We start from the raw sequence: 24,938 nt of genomic DNA, 5'->3' as shown, positions 1-24,938 counted from the left end.
AAGTCCACAAGTTTTCCAGTGTACTGGGCTGGCCAAAAAGTTCGTTCGGGCTTTTCTGTACCATCTTACGGAAAAATCCTAACAACCTGTTTGGCCAGCCCAATACTTTAAAGGACTTCCCTGTGACTCAGCAGTACAGAATCTGCCTGCAATACAGGAGACCCGAGTTTGATCCCTAGGTCGGAAAGATCCCCTGGAGAAGGGACTGGCAACCCATTTCAGTATTCTTGCCTAGAGAATCCCATGGACAGAGGAGCCTGCCAGGCTACAGTCCACGGGATCTCAAAAGTCAGACACAACTGAGCGACTCACGCACACACACGCTTTATCTTACTGATTTTGATACCTGCCTTGAGAAACTCCAAGCTTTGTTTTATGGGTTCAGTGTCTCGAACTGTCATGACCTCCACATCCTTCACAGATTGGCTGGTCTGCGATATCCAGCGTGAGAATGACTGAAGTTTCTGCAGAAACTCTTCATGGGAAACGGCTAGTTTAGACTAGAAAATAAAAATCGCATGTTCATTTTTATCTTTCCCCGCATTTTAAATTCCTACAAATAATGATCCTGTGTGAAGGGCTTAATGGTTTAAGAACAAATATTTCATCTTATGACTAAATTTTCAAACCCTCAACTTTCTCCCAAAAGCTAGATCTGACTTGGCGCGAGACGTTCTGGTACCTACCACCTCGGAGTCGATCGCCAGCGTTATATGGTTCATTCTTTCTGAAGACGCGGCCTGGAGGGATGAGAAGGCTGTCTGCAGACTCTGGAGGCTCACGCTCAGGTCCTGGAGGGGTCCCCTGGGGAAGTCACCCGGCACAGACTCTACAAATTCCTCCGCCAGCGTCATGTCTTTTCTTAAAATCACACCAATTGGAGCCAATCCCAATTCAAACGTCTGCAGAAAAAAAATACGTTATCTCGTATCTGTTTAGTGAGAAACACACGTTTCTCACTAGCTGACCACCCTCCATAACAGTCAGCAGACGATTCTTACCTCCAACTGTTTCAGCTGGTCTCTCAGAGCTTCTAGACTGCCATCCTGGGAGTCCTGGCTGCCGAAGGGGGGCTTCATGTCTTGAAGCAAAGCCAAATACTCGCACATCTTTGATCTGTGCTGTAAGCATTGCTGCAGCTCCTTGGAAAACTAAAGATAAATGTGGACATTTAATTCAATTGGCTCTGTGCAGATTTTTCAAGCAAATAAAATATATGTGATTATTCCCAAATGCTCCACGCGGCTACTTGCTTATAAAATGGAAAGCCTACTTACTCGCTCTGTCGAGCTGTCTCCAGAAGCCAAGTCTTCTGACCCTGAAATACATTCCAAACGGCCTGGAAACGCAGCACACGGCTCCTTCCGCCTCCCATCTCTTGGCAAATCTGGTGCACAGACAGGAGAGTTTTCTGGGCCACTCTCTTTCACACTTTGTAAATTTAGGGAACAGGGGTTTCCGCCCTTGCTGTTAAATTCTTCAAGAATGTGTGGCTCCTCATCCATCACCTCAGGAGCTGTAGGTGATTTTTGATTCAAGTCGCTACCCTGTCCTCCCTTCTCTGAATATCCATCAGCAAGCAGCTTGCAGAATATATTTTCAAGATGCAGAGGAGGAAGTGCAGATGTCCCACCCTTTTTCTCCAGATCACACTCCATCTGAGTTAATTCTTTCATCAGTTCAAAAGCTCCTATAACTTTCTGGCTATACTGATTTTGCTTAAGCATATTGAGGAGCAATTCAGACTTGAGGTTTGCAGTGCAGAGCGGATCCTCTCTGCTCTCTGTTTTTAATTCTGGTGAGTTTTTGGTGGGGGAAATGCCACAGCCACTGGTGTTAGAGTCACTGGGCACACCAGTTGTTTCATTTACCAACTGTGATGAGCTACCTCTTGTAATTAAGGTTTGAATTAGAATGTTAGCATCTGCACAGGCTGAAGGTTTTCCAAGCTCTTGAGGAGTCACATGACCTTCTTTCAAACTACCTTTTAAGGTGTCCCTGACGTCCTCCACCAAGGCCTGAGATAGTTCAGCGACCTGCACCTCGCTGCCCTGGGCTCCTGGAGACGGAGCTGGTTCTTTCCCTTTCTGCTGCTCAATCCCCTCTTTCTTGCTGTTAATTTCTAAGGATGAGCAGTCAGTGCTTAGAGCCTTACTGGAGTTAGTTCTTACTCCATCTGCACAGAGTTCGGACTGTACAAAACCCATGTGTTTTCCAAGGCCTTCTGCATTTCCAAGAGGGAAGCCTGTGGACTTAGGAACTCCTGATCTGCTTTCTTCAGCAGGAAGGTCTTTCTGTTGGGCCATCTCCTTTGGAGGTGAGTCTTCTTGGGCAAGAGCTGCCGTCTCGTCTGCATTATTAACTCCTGATTGTAAATGCTCCTTCCTGGGAGAGGAAGCGACTGGAATACAGCTTGAGGTCTCTTCACCTGGTTTCAGTACATTCTCTGCTTTTACATCTTTAGCACAATGCTTTAAGTAAGTAAACAGATCAGGCTCATCTTCAGGCCCATTGGGGAGTGAATCTGTCTCAATCCTTGTAAACCCTTTGGACAAGGTCATGCCTGAAGTCATGTCATCACTGATCACTTGGGAAACTGATGAGTCAAATATTTCTTCAAGATTCTCAAACTGAACGGGACTTCTACTAACTACTGTTGGTAGGTTCTGTGGTTCATCTTTAAGGGCTACTGTTGGGTTTTTAAGGCTTCCTTCCTGACTGTGTTCTTCACTGTGTGTGGTCTGTGGGAATGGAAATGGACTATTAACTAAATCAAGACTCTCCCTTGTACTTTTACTGGGCAAAAGTTCAGGATATTTATTATCTTCTAAGGAACCTTCTATGAGAACTCCTTTACCTGCACACATTTTAGGAATTGATGCTTCATCTTCTGTTAGTATATTGCTTTTGTCAGCTCTCCTTTTAATTAGATCCCTTCCACTGCCTGGAGGATCGTTATCAGCTACAGACACTGTGAATGACAAATGGCCTTCCTCGGCAGGTTTTCCTGTTAAACTGGGCTCAGAACAAATGATTTCATCAGAAGAGGAGTCACCACGAAGTGTCACATTCTCATAATATGGATTTCCGCCTTTCACAGAGTCAGCAGATTCTGGCTGAATCAACTTAAGCCTTGTGTTCTTTAGGTGGTCCTCTAGTTCAGAGGCTGAACTGATACTAGTATTAGGTAAGGCACCAACAGGGCTAAAGGTGTTTTCTGATTCAGTGTCTTTCATGAGAGGCAGTAATTCATCCTGAAGGACTATCTCGTGATTCAACAGATCTTCTATGCTTTTTCCAACAACCTCATTTGTATCTTCCAGAAAGTGGTTTATTTCAGGACCTAAGCTACTTTTACTACTTGATTCTGGCTGTAAAACATTCACACCCTGCTGTTTTTGTGAAGAATTATGATGATGCTTTTGAGTCGGGAGAATCGTTTTATTGTTCCTTTGACGTAAACAGATGTTTTCTGTTTCAGGAGCAGCTGCAATACACCCAGGGATGACCAGGGCCGCAGCCGCACCCTGGCCCACAGGCTCCGCACCCTCCCCACCCACTCCATCTCCAGCATCAGCAGCATCAGCGTCGTCCTGCTCATTACAGACAGACACGGAACCCTTGTAACTGTCTTTGCTTTGCACAGACTCTAAATGATCAGGAGCAGATTCAAATCCTTGTCCAGTTACACAGTCTTTTTCTCTCTCTTCCCAGCAGCCAGCATCCTCAGATTGTACCGCCGTCCTGAAGCTCTCTTTTCCTCCCACAATTCCATAGTCAGTCAATGAGTCAGACTCATCACCTTCAAGGTCATCTGTGCTGTCCCCTTCTGATACAGTTTCCATCAACGGTCCGCTCACTTCATGGGACCCAAGTGAATTTAACTGGATTTCTTCACCAGAACCGAACTCTGCCTTCTCAGCACCTATGAGAAAATCCTGCAGAGACTGCACTTCTCCCCTCACACCTAAGCTATCAGCCAGCCCCGCCTGGGTCCCCACAGAATGTTCTCCCTCTGTAGAAGCATCATAGAAAAGCTCTCCAGGAGGAGCGGCCCAGTCGTCCTCTGGCAGCGAATCATAGTCCTCGGGCTGCAGACAATCATAGTCGTCACCCTCGAGGAGCAGGGAGTCGTGGTCGTCATCCTCAAACAAGGGTGTGTCGTAAAAGTCAGCATCGCTGTCTGTGTCCGTTGCTGTGTCGCTCTGCCGATCATCCAGCAGGGACGTTTCATAGTCGCCAGCACTGGCGCTGACAATCTCTTCCAAAGATGGGGTACGTGTGTGAGGTGGGCTGACATAATGACGACCAGCCCTCGGGGTCGGGGCACCCGAGGACCCTTCCACTGTGGACTCTCTCTTCTCCTCTTCAGGTTCCTGCTGAGAAGCAGCAGGAGTGTCTTCATCTTCACCACAAGTATCTGAACTAAAGTCATCACTCTGATCCTCTACCTGAGGATGACTACAACCAACACTGAAAGATTTCTCTACAGCTTGCTCTCCCTTTAAACTGATGTTAATAGCTGCAATTCCCAGATACTGGTCTTGAAATTTTTCTCTTATTCTTTGACCTGATGACTCCGTTTGGTCATTGAATGACAATGTAGAGGTTTCACATTTCTTTCCACTACTCTCTGCACTGCGTACATCATGAAAACTTCCCTGCTGGGTCCTCAGTTTATCATGACTTAACAAGGCACTCAGCCTGGGGGAATAGTCAAAGAGAGTTGAACCCCTGCTAATATTATCTTCATTCTCTGTTTCATTTAAATCATAGGCTCTACTAGTTTTTGATTTTATCATAGGATTTGTTATCAAATCACTTGCAAACTTGTGAAGGTTTTTAGAACAACTACATTCATCTGCATGTTCCTTTGTTTCTAATTGACTTTGATTTTCACCATTTTCAAGTCTGTTTTCAGAGTCTTGACTGGGCAGGCTAACATCAGCAAGTCCAAGCTGTCTTAAGTATGATCTGGAACAGGGAACACACACACCGGGTGATTTCTCAACTTTAAGATCAGTTGCAATTACATCTGCCAGGTTTTCTGACAGCCAAAATTCACTCTTGATAACATTAGTCTCCAATTCCTGAAACTCTTCGTCTATGGCATTTTCAGGGGTTTCTTTACTTTCAGGTTCTCTCTGAAGACATTCATCAGAACTACTTGGTGAAGCTGGACTTTCACCCATTGCTTTACTTGCAGAGTTATTCAGAAATACACCAGGGAGCCTTAAGACATCAGAACACTCTTCAGTGGGTGTGTCCTTGTCAATTTCTGTACCACAGCCTTCCAGGAGCATCCCGACAGCCTCATTCAAGTCTCCATCATACAGCAAAAGCCTCTGCCCTGTGTTTGCATCCATATAGCTATTTATCATCAAGTAAGACAGGAACAACTTTTTAGTTTGTTCTGAGCTCTGAGTTGCCACTGGCTCCTCTCCATCAAAAGCATCCTCGTCTAGCCTGTAATCATGGACCATAGACGGTTGGAATTTACAAAAAGAGAGCCATCTTTTGGCATTTTTACAAGCTTCTAAATCTCTCAAATCTGGCATTTTATCGGGCAGTGTTATACTTTTTAAAATCGATGCTGTGTTATTATCTATAATTCCAAGTTGTGTGGCAACCTCCAAATCGATGACTTGACAAGTTTCTGGGATGTAAAGAGCAGCGATTTTCTGCCTCCCTTCCAGGATCTTGGAGGCCAATTCGTGGGTGATCAACTCCTGCTGCAGAGATGATGATGTGGGGAAGATTTCCCCAGAGTGAGGCCAGATGAGGCCCACGTAGCCTCGCTGAGCCTCAAGGACCAGAAGGGCACTGCTGGGCGGGATCAGATCGCACTGGACTGCCTCATCGACAGTCAGACGCTTGGCGGGGTTGCAGCGGATGATTCCTCCTGTCTCCACCTGGTAAGTGAGGATGCCGTTGGCAGTGTCTCTGTCCATTACCCCCTCTGCCACGGCTTCCTCGACAGTCAGCCTCCGACCAGACTTGGAATTGATCAGACCTCCTGAAAGCAGCTGGGCGCCCAGTAACCTGAACATGGTCTCACGGTCTATGAGGCCTTCGTGTGCTGCCCTTAAAATGCTCACATTTCGGCCACATTTTAACGTTATTCTGCCTCCTTCCTGAGGCCTCACAGGCAGAAGCCGCATCCCTAAGTCTTCTTGCAAAACGCTTCTTTGCATGATATCTATTAGAGACACCTTCTCAGAGGTGGAGGGGTCAATAAGGTCTTTGCACAGATTCTGCCTTTCCAGGATTTTAGAAAATAAGGCCGAGGAAACCAGGTGCTGCTGGAAAGCCTTCTGCAAGGTCAGCTGTTCTCCTGTGGATGGAATAACCAGCGAGCCCGTGGAAAGCAGGATCTCGAGCACTCTGATGGCCATGGCCTCTGAGATCACACCTTCAGCCAGGGCATCCAGCACCGGAACCCTGGTGGACGACACGGCGGAGATAATCTCCTTCATTTCATCGAGTTCTTGGAGTTGGCTCAGAACTTGCTCATCGATAAGGCCGTGACTTTGGGCATCTTTGAGGTTAAAGCACGTTCTTAATTCTGGTGAGATGAGCCCAGAAATCATGAGCTGGGTCTCAAGCAACCGAATTCCCGTGTCATAATCGAGGAGGCCTCTCAGCACCGACTGAAAGACAGAAAGGACTTCTCCCGTGCTCTGATCAACGGTGCCCGCGATGACTTTATCCAGCTGAAAGGAAAGCGCAAAAGTCTCAGTGGCTGACACAGGGGTGAGCAGAGTGTCAAGAAATTTAGTTTGCAGGTTTTTTTTAAAAAAAAATTAAAAAAGACACTTTAGCATAAAAATCCTCTACTTACCGAGGTGTGGCAAGGCTGTGAGTGTTAGGCAGCTCAAATGCACAAGTGATCTAAGTCAGTGATCTATCGAGAGCACAGGATGTGATAAAGCTTTGAAAACGACATGCATCTGTGAATTGAAAACTTCATATTGTGGACATCAACAGGTTAGTGAGGACACGGAGAAGATGAGGGTGAGGAGACAGGACACACACCTGGAAGGCAAACCATGCTCTCTGCAACCCGATGAGATTAGTCTCCTGACACGGGAGAGTTTAAAAACCCCATGCTATTGATGTTTACAGCATACGGACTTCTTCAGACAGCCAAAAACCCACAAGCCAGAAAATATCGCTATGTACCCTCAAAATGCGACAAATAGTGTGCAAAGTACTCCAGGGAGTAAAAGAATTGGATATAAAAATAACTTTTTGAATTTTGAATATTGTGTTGAATATTGAGTATTGTCAAGTTTTGCAAGTTCAAGGATAGGCCAAATTGTAAGCAATTTTTGTTGTATTTTGAAGATGCTAGAGGATCCTTACTAAGACATATGGCCCAATATGTCTCAAATAAATCTCCTGGCTATCTCTGAAGAGCAGACAAACCCCCTAATATTCCAGTGGCACCTTTAGAGATGACTCATAGACTATTTTATATCATCACATTTATATATTAAAATACCTACTGTAGCAGCAGCAGAATGACTTTGAAAGAGAAGAGTTAGAAAAATGAATGACTCTTTTCTTTTACCATGCAAGGCAGAGATTAAGATGTCACAGAAACTGATGACAGCAAGTGAAAGGTTGCATTTAATAACCAACACGGAAATCTCCAAGTACTTACATAAACCCCACCCATGTTTCTTCCACGTACACAACTCAAGATCATTTCTTTGTCACTGACATATATTTCTACAACCATGCAGTTAGACTGAGAGTCTTCAAACAGCCTCATGTTCTAAATAAATAACATTACCTTCTCCTCTACCTTGATGTCTCCTAAGGTTTGTGACTGTTGCAGTTGCTTCAGAGATTCACTAAAGAATAAATTATAACTTTCTTGGAGAGTTTTCACTTGTTTTTCCAATTCATTTCTTTCTTCATCTGTCATTCTAAAATAACCAGAAAGTAGGAAATGAAGAATATAAGTCTTCAAGTGATAACTATGACATAGTAGGCGCAATGACTTTATAAAGAAAAATACTTTTCTAAATTAGTATTGCCTCATAAAATATAATGTAAAAAATCAATACTGTATCATTACTGTAAATACATAAAAAATAACATAATCTCATACACAGATGGCTGAGGTCTAGAGTGGCTATATATGTAAATTAAGGATGGCCTTTACAAAGGACCAAAGGAAAGAGTATAAACTAATATATCAGTATCTCTCTAGCATATGCAAATTTCTAAAATAACAATTGCTGTTATCTAACAGAGGGAAAGATTCCATTGTTAGTTCCAACATGGCAAAGGGACAAGTAACGTGCCATGACTCAAGAGGAAACTTGTTCAAGCAGAAAGATGAATAAAAATGAAATTTATAAGGAAATTAACCCAATTCGCTAAGGTACAAAATCATTCTAGATTAATTCTGATGACAGCAATAAAAGGTTTAAGAAAAGGGTAGATTCCATCCCTTCCTGAGGCTAAAATATATGAAGGGCCTCAAAGCAAGGACCAAACCGTTAGAAATCTCATTGCCAAAGGTCTCAGCTAAGGAAATAAAGAACACATTTATACATATTTTCCAAAAGGCAGGTCTTGGAGAGTAAGTACTACTTAGAATCAGGACTTGGCTTGGAATCTTTACAACTAACTAGCAATTGATCCTTAATGCTGAGTCTGTTTTTCTTATCAGCAATATATGGAGATAATAAGTATATTTCAGAATTTTGGTAAAGACTGAGAGTCAAGAAAAGAGACAATTAAATCAGTTTATAATCATAGGTTATTAACTAAACTTGTGACTCAGTTCCATTTTTAAACCCTCCACTAAAATTTAACATCCTTTGCTTTGCTGAGCATTTTGAAGACCACTTCGCTACTTTGAATAAAAGACCTAATTAAAACCAACATACTTGTCTCCATGTTTAGCCAGAAAGAGCTGCATGCCTTGTAGTGCTTCTGATAACTGTTCCTTCTTGATTGAAATTTCCTCACTGGAAATCTGCAAGGTAAAGAAAGCACACTCAGGCTCTTCCTTCACGAAGGCTAGATAACAGTCTTTTAAAAAGACTGATCCAAGTTTCCATCAACACCCACAAGATGGGTCTATTTTCAGGTGACCTGAGTCAATGCCATGAGTTATTCCCAGTCCGCAGGTCTGGATAAGATGAATACTTCATTGAGAATGCACAATGAATGAAGCCCCTCCCTCTAATCTTAAGGCCATTATTTCCACAAGGAAATAATAATACAACATGGTAAGATTCTTGCATTCCATCCCAGCCCAACCACGAAGGAAGGAGGCACAGATGCTCAGCACTGGACATCACCATCCTCACAGAGGATACAGCGCTCCTTTGGGAAAAAACATGGTGGAAGTATTTCTCTCCAGATCTGCAGAATGAGGTTAAATAATTCCTATTATTAAGACATTTGCTTGCAAAAGTCGCCAGTGACAGTCACAGAAATTAAACTGACCAGTTTGGGGAAAGCAAGCCCTTGTATTACTTTCTCCTAATTCAGAAGTGTAACATTTCTGAAGCCCTAAATCCCATGGACAAGCGGGGTGGCAGAAGAGTCGGATACCACTTAGTGACTAAACAATGTCAGAAAGTAATTACCATTCTTTTAAGTGATGGGACAATGAAAAGGTATATATTCCCCAGACATATTCTATTGAGAATCAATTTAAAGTCTATTTTTTGTGGTTATAGGAAAGCATGCTGCTGCTGCTGCTGCTGCTAAGTCACTTCAGTCGTGTCTGACTCTTTGCGACCGCAAAGATGGCAGCCCACCAGGCTCCCCCATCCCTGGGATTCTCCAGGTGAGAACACTGGAGTGGGTTGCCATTTCCTTCTCTAGTGCATGAAAGTGAAAAGTGAAAGTGAAGTCACTCAGTCGTGTCCGACTCTTAGCGACTCCATGGACTGCAGCCCACCAGGCTCCTCTGTCAATGGGATTTTCCAGGCAAGAGTACTGGACTGGGGTGCCATTGCCTTCTCCAATAGGAAAGCATGAGGCCATATTAATTTTTTGAAAGACACTTATTACTGCCATCAAATTACCTGAAATTTCCTTTAATAGAGAGACCAGGAGTAATTCAAGATTTGTAACTGAGGCCACAATCTGCGCTGGAAAAGTATCTATTGTTATGTCTGCCAGGTGTAAACCTGAAACTGATTTATAAAATTCTGGAGCACTCATAACCACGGAATGAGGACATACCAAGGGTTTACAAACCACATTCCTCAGAAGAAACCTGTTCCTCCACAAAGAAATCCTTGCTAAGGTCTGTGTCCCTATTTTAATTCCTGTCCTATTTAACAGGGGGGAAATTAAGATGTTTTAAAGTAAACATTCACATTCACTTTGAAGGCTTTAGGTTTAAAACACTCAGTGTAATTGTGTTTTCCAACTTATTTCCTCCAAACTCTATAAAATGCAGTTTGCTAGACTATGAGCTAAGCTGGCTTGATTTCAAATGAATGAGAATTCAAGCAACTCAGGTCTATAAACCTCTCCCGGGGGAACCTCAGAGATGGCACACCTGCCTTGCACCACAGGTGAAATGTGACAAGATACTGAAGTTCTCCACTATTAGATTACGCCAACAATGTCTGTTTCAAGTGATGACAAGTGTGTGTTGATGCAGAGCTCGAAGGTAAAAAGCTACTGAGCACCTCTATGATTGCCACAGGTCAGGAGGGTACTGTAGGAAACGTACCCCCCAAAAATGCTGCTTAACTTAGCAGAGGTTTATTTTTTAAAATAAACCAGCAATTCCAGTGCTATCACCAGCAACAGTAACCCTGCTTAATTTAACCCAGTGCCCCAGGAGCATCAGGTGGGGCATTCCAATGGACACCTTGGAGCAGTAACATCTCACAAGATGTAGCCATTCAACCAATGCCAAGGAGACAAGTTTAGCCCACAGAACTGAAGGCTTCATTAGGAGAGGGAAAGAACCTAGAATTCCTGGTGGAGGGCAGAAGTTGTTTTCTTTAGGAAATAAAAAAGATCCAGAAAAGCACAACTGATTTCAATCTTCACATGTTGTCATCTTGGTTTGTGTTTTGTTCTTGAAACTTGTTGCTCAAGAAGTTTACTTGAAACATTGTAAAAAGGAACCTGCATCCACACAAGAGTGTGTGGATGTACTCAGGGCATAAAAGAGAGTGATTCTACTCTCCAGCAGTGCTAATCAAAGCGACCAAGAAGCAGAGCTCACTGTGAGGAGGACCAGCACCACATACTGGCTGACTAAGAGTGAGATCAGTATTGATAAAGTTCAGAATCTGGAGCAGAGACAGCTTCTTCTGCCACATACTGTGATTCCTTGGGCAAGTTACTGAACCTCTCTGATCTTCATTATAGTTGCCCAAAGAAACGGCGAAAACTAAAGAATTAGAAGTATTTTTTAGACAGACTGCATCGACTCAGTAAATTCTTATCATTGTAATTATTATTAAACCAGGATCTCAGTGAATACCTTTTGCTTAGAAAAGGAAGACTTTCCAGCCTTCTCTCCATCTCTCAATGTCTTGCTGATATTTGATACCCATTTTTGTAATTCTTTGGCTTTTTCAACATGCTCTTTCTTTTCTTCTTCCAGTGACTTCTGACAGGTGTGAGTGATTAAAAAAAAAAAGATATATTCCAGTAAATGACCAAGCTATTAATCACTTCTCAGAAAACAAGGATGTAAAAATATTTTTTTCATCACACACAGGTTACTGAGATATTTTATTCATTCACTTAAACCACATTCAACACATCACGTGGCAGATGTACTTCCAAAATGTTTACAGTAGCAAAGCAAGCTGTGGCAAACACTCTTGAATGATCAATCTAAACTCCCAGCTGGTCTATTAACATGACATATTCAAAAACTCAACTTTATTCACGAAGCACTCAAAGCTCTTTGAATCGCTGCCTTTGCATTAGCATTACAATCAGAATTCTCTAGACAGAAAAATCTAAGACAATGGCAAGCTGAAAAGAATAAAGTCTACAAAAGACAAAAAAAATACACAGAACTAAGAAAAACCTTCCCCCTCCTGCAGCAGGTAAACCACTCACAACGCTGCTTTAATTACAAAGTTGTAACTAGAAATGGGAGATGGTGGTAAACATATATGTAAAGTAGATTAGAACATACAGAAAAACTAAAAATGTGGGTTTTTCAAGGCAATCCGAACCACCACAGCTTCACGGATATGGGAACAAATACACATTTCCCCTTTGATTTCATGGTGCTTTTGAAGTGCTCTTTCGGTAAGTGTAATGAATCCTTGAACAAATGGGAACCCTGAGAGCAGGCTGGGTCCCATCGGGGATGCAGAATTCTGAAGTAAGGATGCTGTAAACTCACTGATGTTTCTCAAGCTTGTCTCATATTTCAGGTAAAATACTTTTATTTTACTGTGGGCAGGTGTTCAAAAATTGAATCTCAAAGCTAAATGGAACCATTATGAAGAGCAGTAAATCTTTTGTTATTTTCAATTTTAAACATATTCTCTCTCGGGCAGATTGGAGTCTAAAATCCAAGTAACCTGACTTTTAGTCTAGAGGAATGATGCAAATTTCTTCCAGATCAGGAGACAGCAACTGTGTTGTATAAAGGACCAGAGAACAAGTGATTTCAGGCTCTGGGAGCCATATGGTCACTGTCAGAACTACTCAACTCTGTCCTTGTGCCCAAAAGTAAGCCAAAGACAGTATGTACACAAGAGTGTGTCTGCATTCCAATCAAACTTTATTTAAAAATAAATTTATAAATGAAAAGTATTCTCTCTTCTGAGCAGTCAGTGTTTCCAGCCCTCAAGAAACTGATGGTGCTTCCAGCGTGTGACACAGTGACTAGGGTGTGGATCTTATCATCAAGCTGTGGGCACAGCAACGTGAACTAACCTAGCATCTCTCATATGCCTGCTTATGTGAACATGCCCTGTTACGAAGAATAATAGAGGCTGGAAATTCCTGTCATCAAGGGTTCAGATACTTCTAGGAGTTTAAGTCCTGTGTGGAAATCAAAATCGGCTTTCTCTAAGGCTTCTTTGTACGTCAGCTTTCTTTTCGTCTGGGGACAGAGGATGTTTCTGACATAGGACTTTTGATCTTTGAGCTTCGTAGCAATGGAGACATCTATAATCCCTACTTGCAGAGCTTCTTCAATGGACAAGCGAGACTGAGCCTGGGGCTCCATCAGCCCCCCAGTCAGGTACTGAAATTCCAGACATCGGATTCCCATGTCTTTACTGATGATGTTTGCACCCACAGTTTCCACCACGGACATCACCTTGTTGGTGACAGGGTGGCTGACCCCCGTGACCACTAGCTCGCACTGCCGCAGCTGCTGGGCAAAGCCCTCGTCCACCAGGCCTCTGCGCAAGGCCTCGGCCACCCGGTACCTCTTGCCAGTCAGCGGGTCAATGATGCCCCCGGTGCTGACTTGGGCTTCAAGGCATCGGAGGGCGGTGATCCGATCGACCAGATTCCGACGGGAGGCCTTCAGCACAGAGATCCTCTCCCCGCTGGACGTCAGCCAGTACCCCGCAATCGGACTGTGCACATCCTTCTTGGGGACCAACCGGCTCAGCAAGGAATCGGCAAGTTCTGTGAGTGTGAGGAGGCCTTCCTGATACTTTTTGATGGCGGCTTTGTCAATGGTTCCCTGCTCTATGGCCTCACTGATACTGAACTGTAATCCGGTCTTAGCATCGGTCAGCATGCGACAAGGCTGCCCATAGGACTCATAAAACGTGGCTTCCTTCCACTGATACTGCTGCCCCGAGAGCTCCAGGTATGTACTCTTCTCGATCAGGGTTCTCTGGAAAGCCTCATAAGCAGTCAGCTCTGCTCCTGTCCTAGTATCTACAACAGCAATCCTGTGAGTTTTCGCTACGTTGAGATTGGAAATGTTCTTCTCGCCAAATGGAAACAGAAAGCACTGGCTGTCTACATCAAAGACACACATGCGCAGTAATTCCGAGTAATACAGGGCTTGCTTGTTATTGGGATTAGGGAAGACGCGGCTATTGCTGGAGGGCTCATGTAGAAACTGCAGGATGGCGTTATTTAGCAGTCCTTGCTGCAGGGCAATTTCTGGGGGAACCCGAATGCCCCTTGTGGGGTCGATGACGCCCCCACTGGCGATCTGCACCTCCAGTATATGTTTGCCCCTCTGTCTGTCAACCATTCTATTTTCCATGGCCTGAAACACTGACAGCATCTTAGAGGAACACGGATAGCCCAGGGCTGCCTTCTCTGCCTCAAGGAGCCTGATTTTAAATTCAGGGTCCACCACACCTTTAAGGACTGCATCCTCAACAGAAAAGGTCTGCCCTGAAAGGGGGTCAATTATGAAACCTGTGGCCGCCTGAGCTTCTAAAAACGCTAAAGCCATCATCTTGTCAATGATGATTTTCTTGGCAGCTGAGGAAAAGGAAATCTTTTCTTTTCTGGATTCTAGGTAAAGCCCTGCGATGGAAGTGGCTTTTGTCAAAAACTTGCTCAGAGTTTTCTGAACTTCTTCAATGGTCTTAAGACCAAGTCGCAGCTGCTCAATTGTTTTCATGTCCAGAAGCTTAGCCTCAACCAACTGCCTGGCCGTCACGGTGTGCCGGAGCCCTTGGAACTGAAATTCGTCATCCCTGACCGAGCATGTGTGATCGCCATCAAAATTCTGAAAGGTCTCTGGTTCTGAGCTTTTGTTTAGAAAATCCCTCTTGAGCCCACCCGCTGCCTTGCACCCCTCGAGCATCCATTCTTCACTGCCAGGGACTGGACTCTTCTCTTGCTTTAATGCTGTGACATCCGCACGCATAGCACACTGCTTGCTCTTAGCTATCTGTAATGGGAATTTACAAGATGTTAAAAGTCATCTAAAGAACGTTCTCACGTTACCCACTCCTAATCCAAATATAATTCCTAGAATAACAAAGATGACATAAGAGAAGAAAACTGTTAAGCCCCAGAGAGTTCAGGAATAAGGAATGCTATTTTGAGAGTCTGAAGTTTAAACTTTAGATGACTATTAAATATTAAAGTGGTATATCTGAAAAAGATGGGAGATGAAACCTGTCCACAGGATGTGTTAGAAATTAAAACTAACTGCTGGCTTTTTCTAGTTTTCTTTAGGGTCAAATTTTTCAGAGTAGAGTCCTGTTGATACCAACAGGATAGCCATGCCATCTGTGTTTTTCATCTCAAGCACTTAAAAACCAAAGACTATGGTTTGTAATAAAGATTCAGGTAAATCACTAGAAAATGATAGCATGATTTTCTGTCGGAACTACAAAGGACCAATCACATTCAACATGGCTAAAAAAATACAGCCTAGCAGAGAAAGGAAACAAGAGCGAAAACTTGACAGAGAGTAACTGGTAAGGTCCCAGAACCCAGGGAATACCTCAAAGGGCGCCAGAAGCGTCACCAGGTCTATTTCACACTTGTCATCTTGACACCTGATGGCGGGTCTGGAATTATACAGAGCTTGATCTCTTAGCCTCTCAATTTCTGACAGTCTTGCAATGGGGTTCGTCTCGTCAAAAGTTATCTGTAACTCGGTGCTTGTTTGAGAAAAGTACTCAGAGTAGCACTCCTGGGTTTTCTCTTTCTCAACCGGAGCCCCTGATGGCCTCCCCTGGACCTCCTTCTGCACACGCTCCTCACCCCAATGCTGCCATCTTTCCTCCGACGGCTGCGGTTCCTGAGTCCACCTCTGCAGGGGGGCCCCAGCCCTGGGGGGAGTGGAGGGGAGGTCCCCGGGGCCCGGACCCTCTTTCCCTGCCATCTCAGGGTCTGGCTTGATAGCTTGGTTCTTTTTCTGGATTTCACACTGGAGCACCACTAACTGATGCTCGTGCTCCTTTATCTGCTGGTCCATCTTCTGCTTCAGGTTTTCTACCTCCTGCTTCTGGGCCACCAGCTCATCCTCAAGCTTCCGACACTTCTGGTAGTGATGGGCCTGTCCATCCTGCCCTTGGTGCATCTGCTGGCGATACTGCTGGAGCTGCCTCTCAAGTTCTCGGATGTTTGTCTCACAGAGCCTGGCGTTCTCTTGAGCCCTGCTGTTTTCCCGCTGCAGAGACACGAAGTCCAGCTGGATGCCCGAAATATCACCCTCTGTGACATCTTTGGAGTCCATCAATTTTTCCATCTTCTTCCGAAACTCCTCTGCAGAACGCTTGAATTTCTCAGACTCTTCCTGAAACAGAACCATCTTCCTGTGCGTCACCTGCTCCTCTAGGGTCTTTAAGCGCAGTTCGTCTTGCACCTTCTTCAGCCTGTTGTTCAGATCCTGCACCTGCGCCCGCTGCATCTGCACGGTCTGCTCCCCGAGGCGCTTCTCCTCTTTGGATGCGCTCAGCTCCGCACTCAGACTTCGCACCTCCTTCTCTGTGTTCTGGATGATGCGGTCTTGCTGGTCACACTTCTGCTTGAATTCACTCACTAAATGCTGACTCTGGGCCAGGTCTTCTTCCAGGCACTTGATTCTCCTTTGGAAATCCTGTTCCGTTTTGGTCTGTTTGTGCAAGTGCTCGTTGGTCGTGCGGAGCTGGTCTTTGAAACTATCCGCCTGGAGTTTCAGCGTTTCGCATCTTTGCTGGATGGCTTGTTTCTCTAAGACCACGTCTGCCGATTCGGCCTGAATTCTCTGCATCGTTAACTTGGTTTCATTATTTTGCCTGGTGAGCTCCTCCACCTTGTGCCTTAGCTTGTCTGCACGCTCATTACTTCTCTCCAATTCCTCTTTCAGCTTTTGGATTTTCTCATTATTCTCCTTTTCAGCTTGAATATTCTGAAGCAACTGCGAGTGACTTTTCTCAAACTGCTCTTTCAGGTGATCTGACGTTCTCTGGCAGAACCGTGCTCTTTCGCTAGAAGACGCCTTGCCATCCTGCGGAGAAGTAACCTGTGCGTTTAGATGCTGCATGCTCCTCTCGGCGGCAGCCTGCGTCCTGGTGATCCGGTCCCCCTCCCTCTGGAGCTTTCCCTGCTCCTGCTGCAGCGACTCCAGTTCCAGCTCATAGCTGTGCTTCATCCTCGTGAGGTCGGCGGCCTCCTGCCTGACCTCGGCCGCCCTCCCCGAGGTCTGGCTCAGCTGCCTGCCCAGCTCCTGGAGCTGCCGTGAGTACCCCTCCTCGGCCTGGTCCTTCCTTTCCAGTTCCAGCTTCAGGCACCTCAGGGCCCTGTTGGTCTCCTCCAGTTTCTCTTTCAGCGAGCGGGCCTTCTCCTCCGAGGAGGTCTTCTCGAGCTGCAGGGCGCCGAGCTCACCCTTCAGCTCCCTCACGTCCTGCTCAGCCCTCCTGTTGGCCGCCATCAGCTCGTCCACCTGCTGCTTCAGGTCCTTGGCCTCGGCGCTCGGACAAGCTGGGCGCGCGCTTTCTCTGCACGGATGCTGCATTTCTGTTAGTGGTCTTCGGGCTTCCGAGTCGACTTTCTGCATTTCCTCCAGCTGCTTCCCTGCCGCCTGCTTCTGGAACGTGAGGTCTTTTTCCATCCGCCCCATCAGCTCCAGGAGCTCGGCTTCGTGGGCCTTCTTCCTCCGCAGCTCCGCCATGAGCTCGCCCCTCTGGCGCTGGAGCTCCTGGAGGCTGCAGTCCTTCCTGGTCAGGCGCTCCTCCAGCGCCCTCTGGGTGGCGCTGTGCTCCGCCAGCTGCTCGCGGAAGCCGCGCAGGTCGCGCTCCACCGCCTGCAGCTCCTGGCGGTACCGCTGGGCCTCGCTCTCCGCGCGCACCTTCTGCAGCGCGATGTCCGCCGCGTCCCTGCGCTGCCTCCTCAGCGCATCCTCCGCCGCCTCGCGGACTCTCGGGAGCTCCTGCTCGGCCCGGGACTTCTGCCGCTCGAGCTCGGCCAGCGCCCTCTCCAGCTCCGTGATCTTCCCCGCGAGTTGGCGGTTCTCCCGCGCGGTCGCCTCCTGCCGCTGGAGCAGGTCTGAGTACACCCCTTGCTCAGAAGCCTCCTGACGCCTCTGCATCTACGGGAGACGTTCAGAAGGGTCAGACCCGCGCCGCCCCAGCCCGTCTGCAGGCGTCCGGAGCCGCGCTCGCCCAAGGACCGACACCGGGCAGGGGACCGGAGGCAGCCCGAGCCCCGCCACCGCCACCGCCACCAGAGCAGGAGCCTCAGGAAGTCAGCAGTGCAGAAAACCACACACCCTTTTCTAAGGCAGGGAATCTTTTTTTTTTTTTTTTTTTTTTGCATCTCAGGAATAATTTTGCTTTTAAAATTTGCTAGCTGAGGATTTTACAGCAAGAAGGAACCTTACAGCCTGACTCTCAGCTCAGATGCGGACACTGAGGTCTAGAAAACGTCAATAATTTTGAAAACGCATGCAAAACAGGCGGATTGACAAAATAGGAACCACAATTCTCACAGCAGTCCTCTTTCACTCACACACAACCTAGTCCTAGGAGCTAAGAAGAACATACAACATATAGGAACTGAACGACATTAGAGAAGTCAGTCTTCAGTTTCTAACCCAAAAGAAACAAAAAACGATATCTAAGAGAAAGAAGATATAGAACTCTGGAACAAAGAGCCAACTGAGGAAATAACACTTAACAGGAGGAAGGAGGAAATTATATAAAAATTTGTCATTGCCTACAATCTAATTCCTCACTAATTTATATTTGCCCTACTGTGATACTTACAATAATCAGAATTGCTAATGCAAAGGCAGCCATAGTCACGGCGGCTTTAGAAAAGACGTGCTTCATGTACTCACAGACTTTGTTGCTGTCATTAATGACATGGCCCATATGAATCCACCTTGACAAGTACCTTCAGATGCTCCACAAACATAAAGATATGTGTTAAATATAAACGCTTATATAAGTTTACTTAGGAATTCAGCTCCAATTAAGAAAATCTGTTCACTCTATTGAATACAGAATCCATCTCAGCTGGGAGGAATACATTTGACTATAGAACAATGTGATCACAGCTAGTTTATAATCACAATTTAACTTCTCTTTATTAATATCATAAGCTTATTAATGTTGTATTATCAGCTAAAAATCATCATAGTTAGAAGTAACTTAGAAGGAGGAAAATTATTCTAAATAGGTTTTATTTTCATTGAAAAGCCTTAGTAAATCTTAAGAATTTAATTTGTATTACAGACCACACATCTTATTTTGCATCCTCTCATTACATGATTGCTAATAATTTTGATGAGAATTTTGGTTGTTTCCTTTGCTAACCTAAATATCATTTTTAATAAGAATTCATATAAAAACAAATCTCATCACAGTCTGTAATATTTAGTGCTCTGTTTATTATCAGGGTCAACTCTTAATGACACTGAAACATTTTATCTGCTTAGACATTAAAAGTATTCCATATATTAAAAATAATAATAATAAAAGTATTCCATATATTAATATTTTGAGTAGACAACTTCTAAAAGGGTCTTTCTCAATTTCTCATCAAATTTCCTTTCACACTTAGCTGTTGTGAAGAAGTTTTTAGTCCCTTCCTTCTTTTCTCTTAGTCATAGTCCGAGGTTTAAAAAAAATGAAAATTCTCTCAGGAAAAAAAAAAGTTAAACCCTAAGTGTCTTGGAATCATTTAAGTGACGTGTTAATCTCATGTTGCCTAGATAACTATAATTTTTTTAAGCAAAGATTAGAAAAATTACTAGAGATCATTTAGTTATATTACTGATTTGCTTTCTTGTGTATCTCAAACTTATTCACATAAAATAACTTAAAGTTTTATCTAAATTTTTCCCAAGGAGACATGCTGTCTTTTAATCTCAGCAATTAATATATTCTGCAGTCAACACAGACTAGAAAAATCTCTTTATCCATTGAATATCCATTACAGATATCCTACTAATATTTCTGTAGTCAATCTGGTATTATCTTTGAAATTAACATGGCTCCCTCTTTGATTCCATATTTATTATGGAAAATTCTGCTCTCTGACAAAGATTTCACATGTGGGTCTTAAAGACCCAGTTTCAGAAACACTTCTTTGTGGAATCTGAAAATTGAGCTATGTATCTTTTATAAGATACTCCATTATTAAGACCCTTAAGTGGTGAATTTTTAATAAAGAATTTAAAAATCTATTTTAAATTATAATAGTCCTTTCAGAATTCCATAAACTATATTATTTTGATTTTCAATTCAATATAAATCTTTAACATTTCAAAGGATGACAAGCATAATTTAGATATATTTCAGGCTTTCTGAAATATGTTTTTGGGTTTATTAACTTCTGGTACTCTACCCCATCAGATAAATTGAGCAAAGTGGCTCATATGTGTGCAATCAGACCTACACAGTAAGAAAGGAAAGCCTTAAATTATTTTAACTACTAAATATACAATTTAAAATATCTGCCTACCACTTAAAATGGAATATCTCTTAAAAACTAAGAATGTAAAAAAATGTGGACCTTTCATAGATGAGAAGTTTATGCCAATTATTTGGACGTGAAAATACTCTGGTTCTCCTTTCTAAGCCCAAAGGAAGTTAGTTATAAAGACTTGCAAATAGCTATGTTAGTGCTAGTAACTCTGAACAGACAGAAATAGTTTACAAAAGTAGTCACACTTTTTTTAAAAACTAAGAAAGTAACATCTATTAGACATTTGCTACCATTTTGGTTCTCTCATTATATGAATGGAATTATACTAAGTACAATCACCTCCAGAATTTCAACAGTGGTCTAATTTAAATGGCCAATGCCCCACAGTTTACTTATTGTAGCATTCAATTTACTATTTTTGTCTGTTCTGAGGTCAGGAATAGAAAGTATATCAAGATAACAGCACAGCATAATACCTTCAAAATTAGATACAACAGCCTTTTATAAAAACATACTTTCCTGAATAACTCCTTATTCTGTTTCTGAATATATTATTAAATGCACAGTCTTTTTAATATACACCATATATTTTTGACAAAAATAAAAACAAAACACCTCAATTCTTAAAAAGCATTGTCATTTTGCATAAATACCTGCTACTTCTAACTTAATGGTGTTTCTGTTTTAAATCCGTGAAGATGTAAATTAATTTAAAAGATATAAAACAAATTTATGTAATATTTCTGGAGACATCATAACAGTAGTAACTATACTTCAAAGAAAACTGGAAAAAATTCTGCTAAACTGCCTACATTCCATAATGTAAATAGAGCCATTTATGACATTAACCCTCTCATATTAGATAGAGTCCTAGAGAGAAAATAAAAATGTTTTTCTTTTGTTCCCCAAATGGTTGTTTCTTTTTTTGCACTGCTTTTCAATTTGAGAGAATCTCAGTAACAAACCAAAAAATCCCAGGCCTCTAATGTTTTTCACTATAATCTTGTAACTAATCACTTGTACATCAGATCTCAACCATGTGAGTTTATCACGAAGCCCCTCAGGGCTCCATGCCAGTGACCTGCCCACGGTTAGTGGTTACCTCCTCCTCCTCCAGTCTCTTCAATGAGTCCCCAGCAAATTTAATATATTGTGTCATGAGGGTGACCAGAGCCGTGTATCGTGTCCTCAGGTCCATGAACTACAAGAAAAAAAAAATGATAGAAACATAACCTCCATTTGCCCTAAATGAGCTGAACAAACACTGAGTAATAATGAAAACATTAACGAGGCTTTGGGGCAGGGAAGCTCATGACTGCCCACATAGGTAAGGATAACCACATAGGAGCAAGATCACTGCTGTGCAAACCACAATAATGACCTTCCTCCTCTAAATTTAACTGTGACTGGCATTTATTATTCTTTGCAATTCATTCATCTTGAATGAGGATTTTCAAAGAACTTTTTAAAACCCTTAATAAAATGTCTTGTTACAGGTAAACAGCATCTACTTGGAATGATGCACTGTTCTGGAATTGGACTGTGATCAAGGTTGCACAACATTTCAAAGATACTGAATGTCACTGAATTCTACACGTAAAAATGGTTAAAATGGTGAATTTTCTACTACATATATTTCACCATAATACAAATATATAAATGTAAAGTTGCTGAAGTGCTGCTTCTCTCTTTTGCACGCCCCCTGTTTCTGGACGGTCACCACCTCTTGAATGACGAGATCTGCTGAGCTCTGTAGCCTCCGTCGTTTCACTGGAGACTTCTGCTGTGAATCCACCATGGCCCGGTAGGTCATCGTTTGTAATTCATAGTCCTGCATGAAGGAATCAGTACGATTAATCATGGCAAAGTACTAACGCTTCTTTCTACAGTGATCTTTGACGCAGAGAAAGGGAATCCAGTTTCACTGAATAACTATAAATAAAAAATATTGCAAAAATACATTTTCAGGAATCAATCCAATCCTGAGATGTTTCCAAGGTGGTAATAAAAATCAGAAACACTTAGGGTGGTCAGGAGAGCTCCTCTCCTAAGTCCCTTTAGGAGCTCGTGGACACATTTAGGAACAGCATGACAATTATTTTCAGTCTCCCCCTCGTCTAGATAAAAAATGGGACTGCAGATCCGGATGGCCAGAGCCGAGACGTGGCAGGTGACTCAGAGCACATGGGAACCATCTCTAAGGGAGATGTTCTTCCATGGAATATCACAGCAATATTTGCACGGATACTCCAGCAATATTTCCAGGGATACTCCATCAATACTTCTATGGATACTGCAGCAATACTCACATGGAACCCAAAGCCAGACTAATGATGGGTGTTCCAGCAATACTTGAATGGAACATTCCAGCAAGGAAGGAAGGGGTAAGCGAAGTAGAAAGAGGCAGATGACAGAGCTACATCTTCTCCTGGTGTACATGAGGGTGTGGGCAAGCTGTGTGTGTGTGTGACACAGAGAGAGAAGGAAAGAACCAGGGGTTGTCACGGGACTCAGGTTTCCTTGAAGAATTAACAGATAAGTGACAGTGAAGATTCTCTGTTTCCCTTTTCAACGCAGATTGAATGACCTGTGAAGGCTCTAACAGAGCACTGTGGAAGCATCCCCCTGAACGCCTGAATGTGAAATCTGACACAAGGAACTCGACTTCTCACCTTCACTGCAGTGGAGTACTGTTCTGCGTACTTCTGACACTCGTCCATTTTGCTCTGTTTCGTTTCTATTTCGGACACCAGCATCTATAAAAGCACATAAGTTAGCAGAAAAGCAACAAGGAATTCTATGCTGCCCAACAACATGAGATCTCAGGCACTGAGAAATACCGACATCACTTAAGACTACAGCGCTCTACCCGACTTTACTTTTCTTTTAAGCACAGTCTTTATTAATCAATTAATTTACCTGGCTGCACCGCTTGGCTTGTGGGATCTTAGTTCGCACACCAGGGATTGAACCTGTGTCCTCGACAATGAAAGCAGAGATTCCTAACCACTGACTGCCAGGGAATTCCCTCTGCCCCACTGCACTTAATGTCATCTGCCTTATGGGTGACGTTCAAGCGTTCAAGTTCAAGCCACTCAGTGACACCCCCTCATGCAGCTTCCAAAGCAGAAATCACTAAACTCCATGGGAATTATCCACAAGTAGGCTTGAAACCCTTTGCTCCTTAATCCTAATTTTGACCTAAAGAGAGCTAGAAATTACTGGCCCCTCAAGATGGAACAAAAATCTCAAAGCATTTAACTCGGTCAAATGCGGCTGTTTAATTTTCTACAACTAACCATTTTTTAAAATGCAGGGTCCTAATCTAACCTCAATGATCATTTTTTAAAATGCAGGGTCCTAATCTAACCTCAATGATCATGTTGGGACTTGAAGTGTCCCAACATGAAACTTACTTATTCCTTATGGTTTCAAAACTGACCTCCAATAAATCAAAGAAGTAATGCATGTAGGTCTGAGTGCAAATTTTTAACATTTATGATTTATTCCCTGTCTTCCTTGAAATAGTTGCTGACCTACTATCTTAACAAGAGAAAGGAAGGTCAAGGTCATGAGTGACTAAATGCAGACACAACCACAAGGAACTGTTTGCACACCTTCTGTTGATTCAATTGTGTCGCCAGAGTTTTACTATTTTCAGGCTGATTTTCTTGAATCTTCCTCTGAGTAGTTTCCACTTGCTGGATCCAATCATCCAACGGGTGATAAGTATCTCTGTAGTACTTCAGTGACTTGCCAATGCCTTCCAAGTCCCGTAACCTAAGAGGATGACAACAGAATAGTCACAGTTTTCAAGAGCAACCAATTGGAAGTTGGAACGTGTAGAAAAGAAGGGATGGCCAAACTAACTGTCCCAAGTGCAACCACAGGGGAGTGTCCAAAATTCAGGCGGAAGCACCCTAGGCCAATTTCCAAGGGCCCCCACAGTGCTGTGGGTTGAATACAAACTACTTTTCTCTAGGACTTGTGCAGTTTATTAGTACTGATTGTTCTAGGGGCAAATCCAAGAGACTAAAGCTAAAAAGCAGGAAAATTGGAAACTTAACTAGAGTAATCATCAATCAACAGATCTTAAAGACCCAGAGCTTGCAGCAATGGCAGTTTCACTTCTGAAATCATGACCTGGTTGCAATGAACGGTTCAACATGAACTCAGAGAATACTTTTCAGGAGCTGCAACTGAACACCCGGTTTCTATGACTGTAAAACCACTACATTAAACCTACAGATGACGTATTTTAGAGATTAGCTACTATGTTTTTAAAAATAACTTACTTGTCACACATGGCACTATGTTATAACAGCATTTTAGCTGCATTAATAAAAACAAAAAATGAGTGAGAAAGAACACTATTCCATTTCACCCCCAGAACTATCCCATTTCCTTTCACTTCTTTATTTCAGTCACTAGGCAAATGATCTTGACTTTCTTTTTACCTTTGGCTAGAATGGACATCAGGCCATTTCAGTTTCTTTTACCTTCTTGCCTACTACAGACGCTGCATCCGGCCCTAGGAAACCCATGATCCATGCTCCGATTACTAAGTCATGGTTATTTGGATGTTATCACTTTGCAATAACTAGAGACTGCACTGTTTTTTC

At 43.3% G+C, this 24,938-nt stretch overlaps 1 protein-coding gene across 12 annotated transcripts in view; it reads right to left on the bottom strand.

Moving 5' to 3' along the window:
* DST (dystonin) overlaps positions 1-24,938 on the bottom strand; it is a 517,500-nt gene that overhangs the window by 150,333 nt on the left and 342,229 nt on the right. For 8 of the 12 annotated variants that reach the window (XM_061146340.1, XM_061146344.1, XM_061146341.1 and 5 more), the window contains 11 exons: positions 23,934-24,096; positions 22,989-23,072; positions 22,040-22,147; positions 21,419-21,517; positions 11,483-11,611; positions 8,907-8,995; positions 7,799-7,934; positions 1,278-6,713; positions 1,002-1,151; positions 687-902; positions 351-500 (listed from right to left, as the gene is read on the bottom strand). In XM_061146340.1, coding sequence (XP_061002323.1) covers positions 351-500; positions 687-902; positions 1,002-1,151; positions 1,278-6,713; positions 7,799-7,934; positions 8,907-8,995; positions 11,483-11,611; positions 21,419-21,517; positions 22,040-22,147; positions 22,989-23,072; positions 23,934-24,096 — 6,760 coding nt within the window. The remainder of the gene's footprint in view (positions 1-350; positions 501-686; positions 903-1,001; positions 1,152-1,277; positions 6,714-7,798; positions 7,935-8,906; positions 8,996-11,482; positions 11,612-21,418; positions 21,518-22,039; positions 22,148-22,988; positions 23,073-23,933; positions 24,097-24,938) is intronic. The other 4 variants (XM_061146348.1, XM_061146349.1, XM_061146350.1 and 1 more) reach the window with 1 other exon arrangement.

Source organism: Dama dama, chromosome 7 (genome assembly GCF_033118175.1).
Source record: "Dama dama isolate Ldn47 chromosome 7, ASM3311817v1, whole genome shotgun sequence".
NCBI lineage: Eukaryota > Metazoa > Chordata > Mammalia > Artiodactyla > Cervidae > Dama > Dama dama.
Note: the sequence above shows the minus strand (reverse complement) of the source record. Positions and strands in the feature narration are given on the sequence as shown.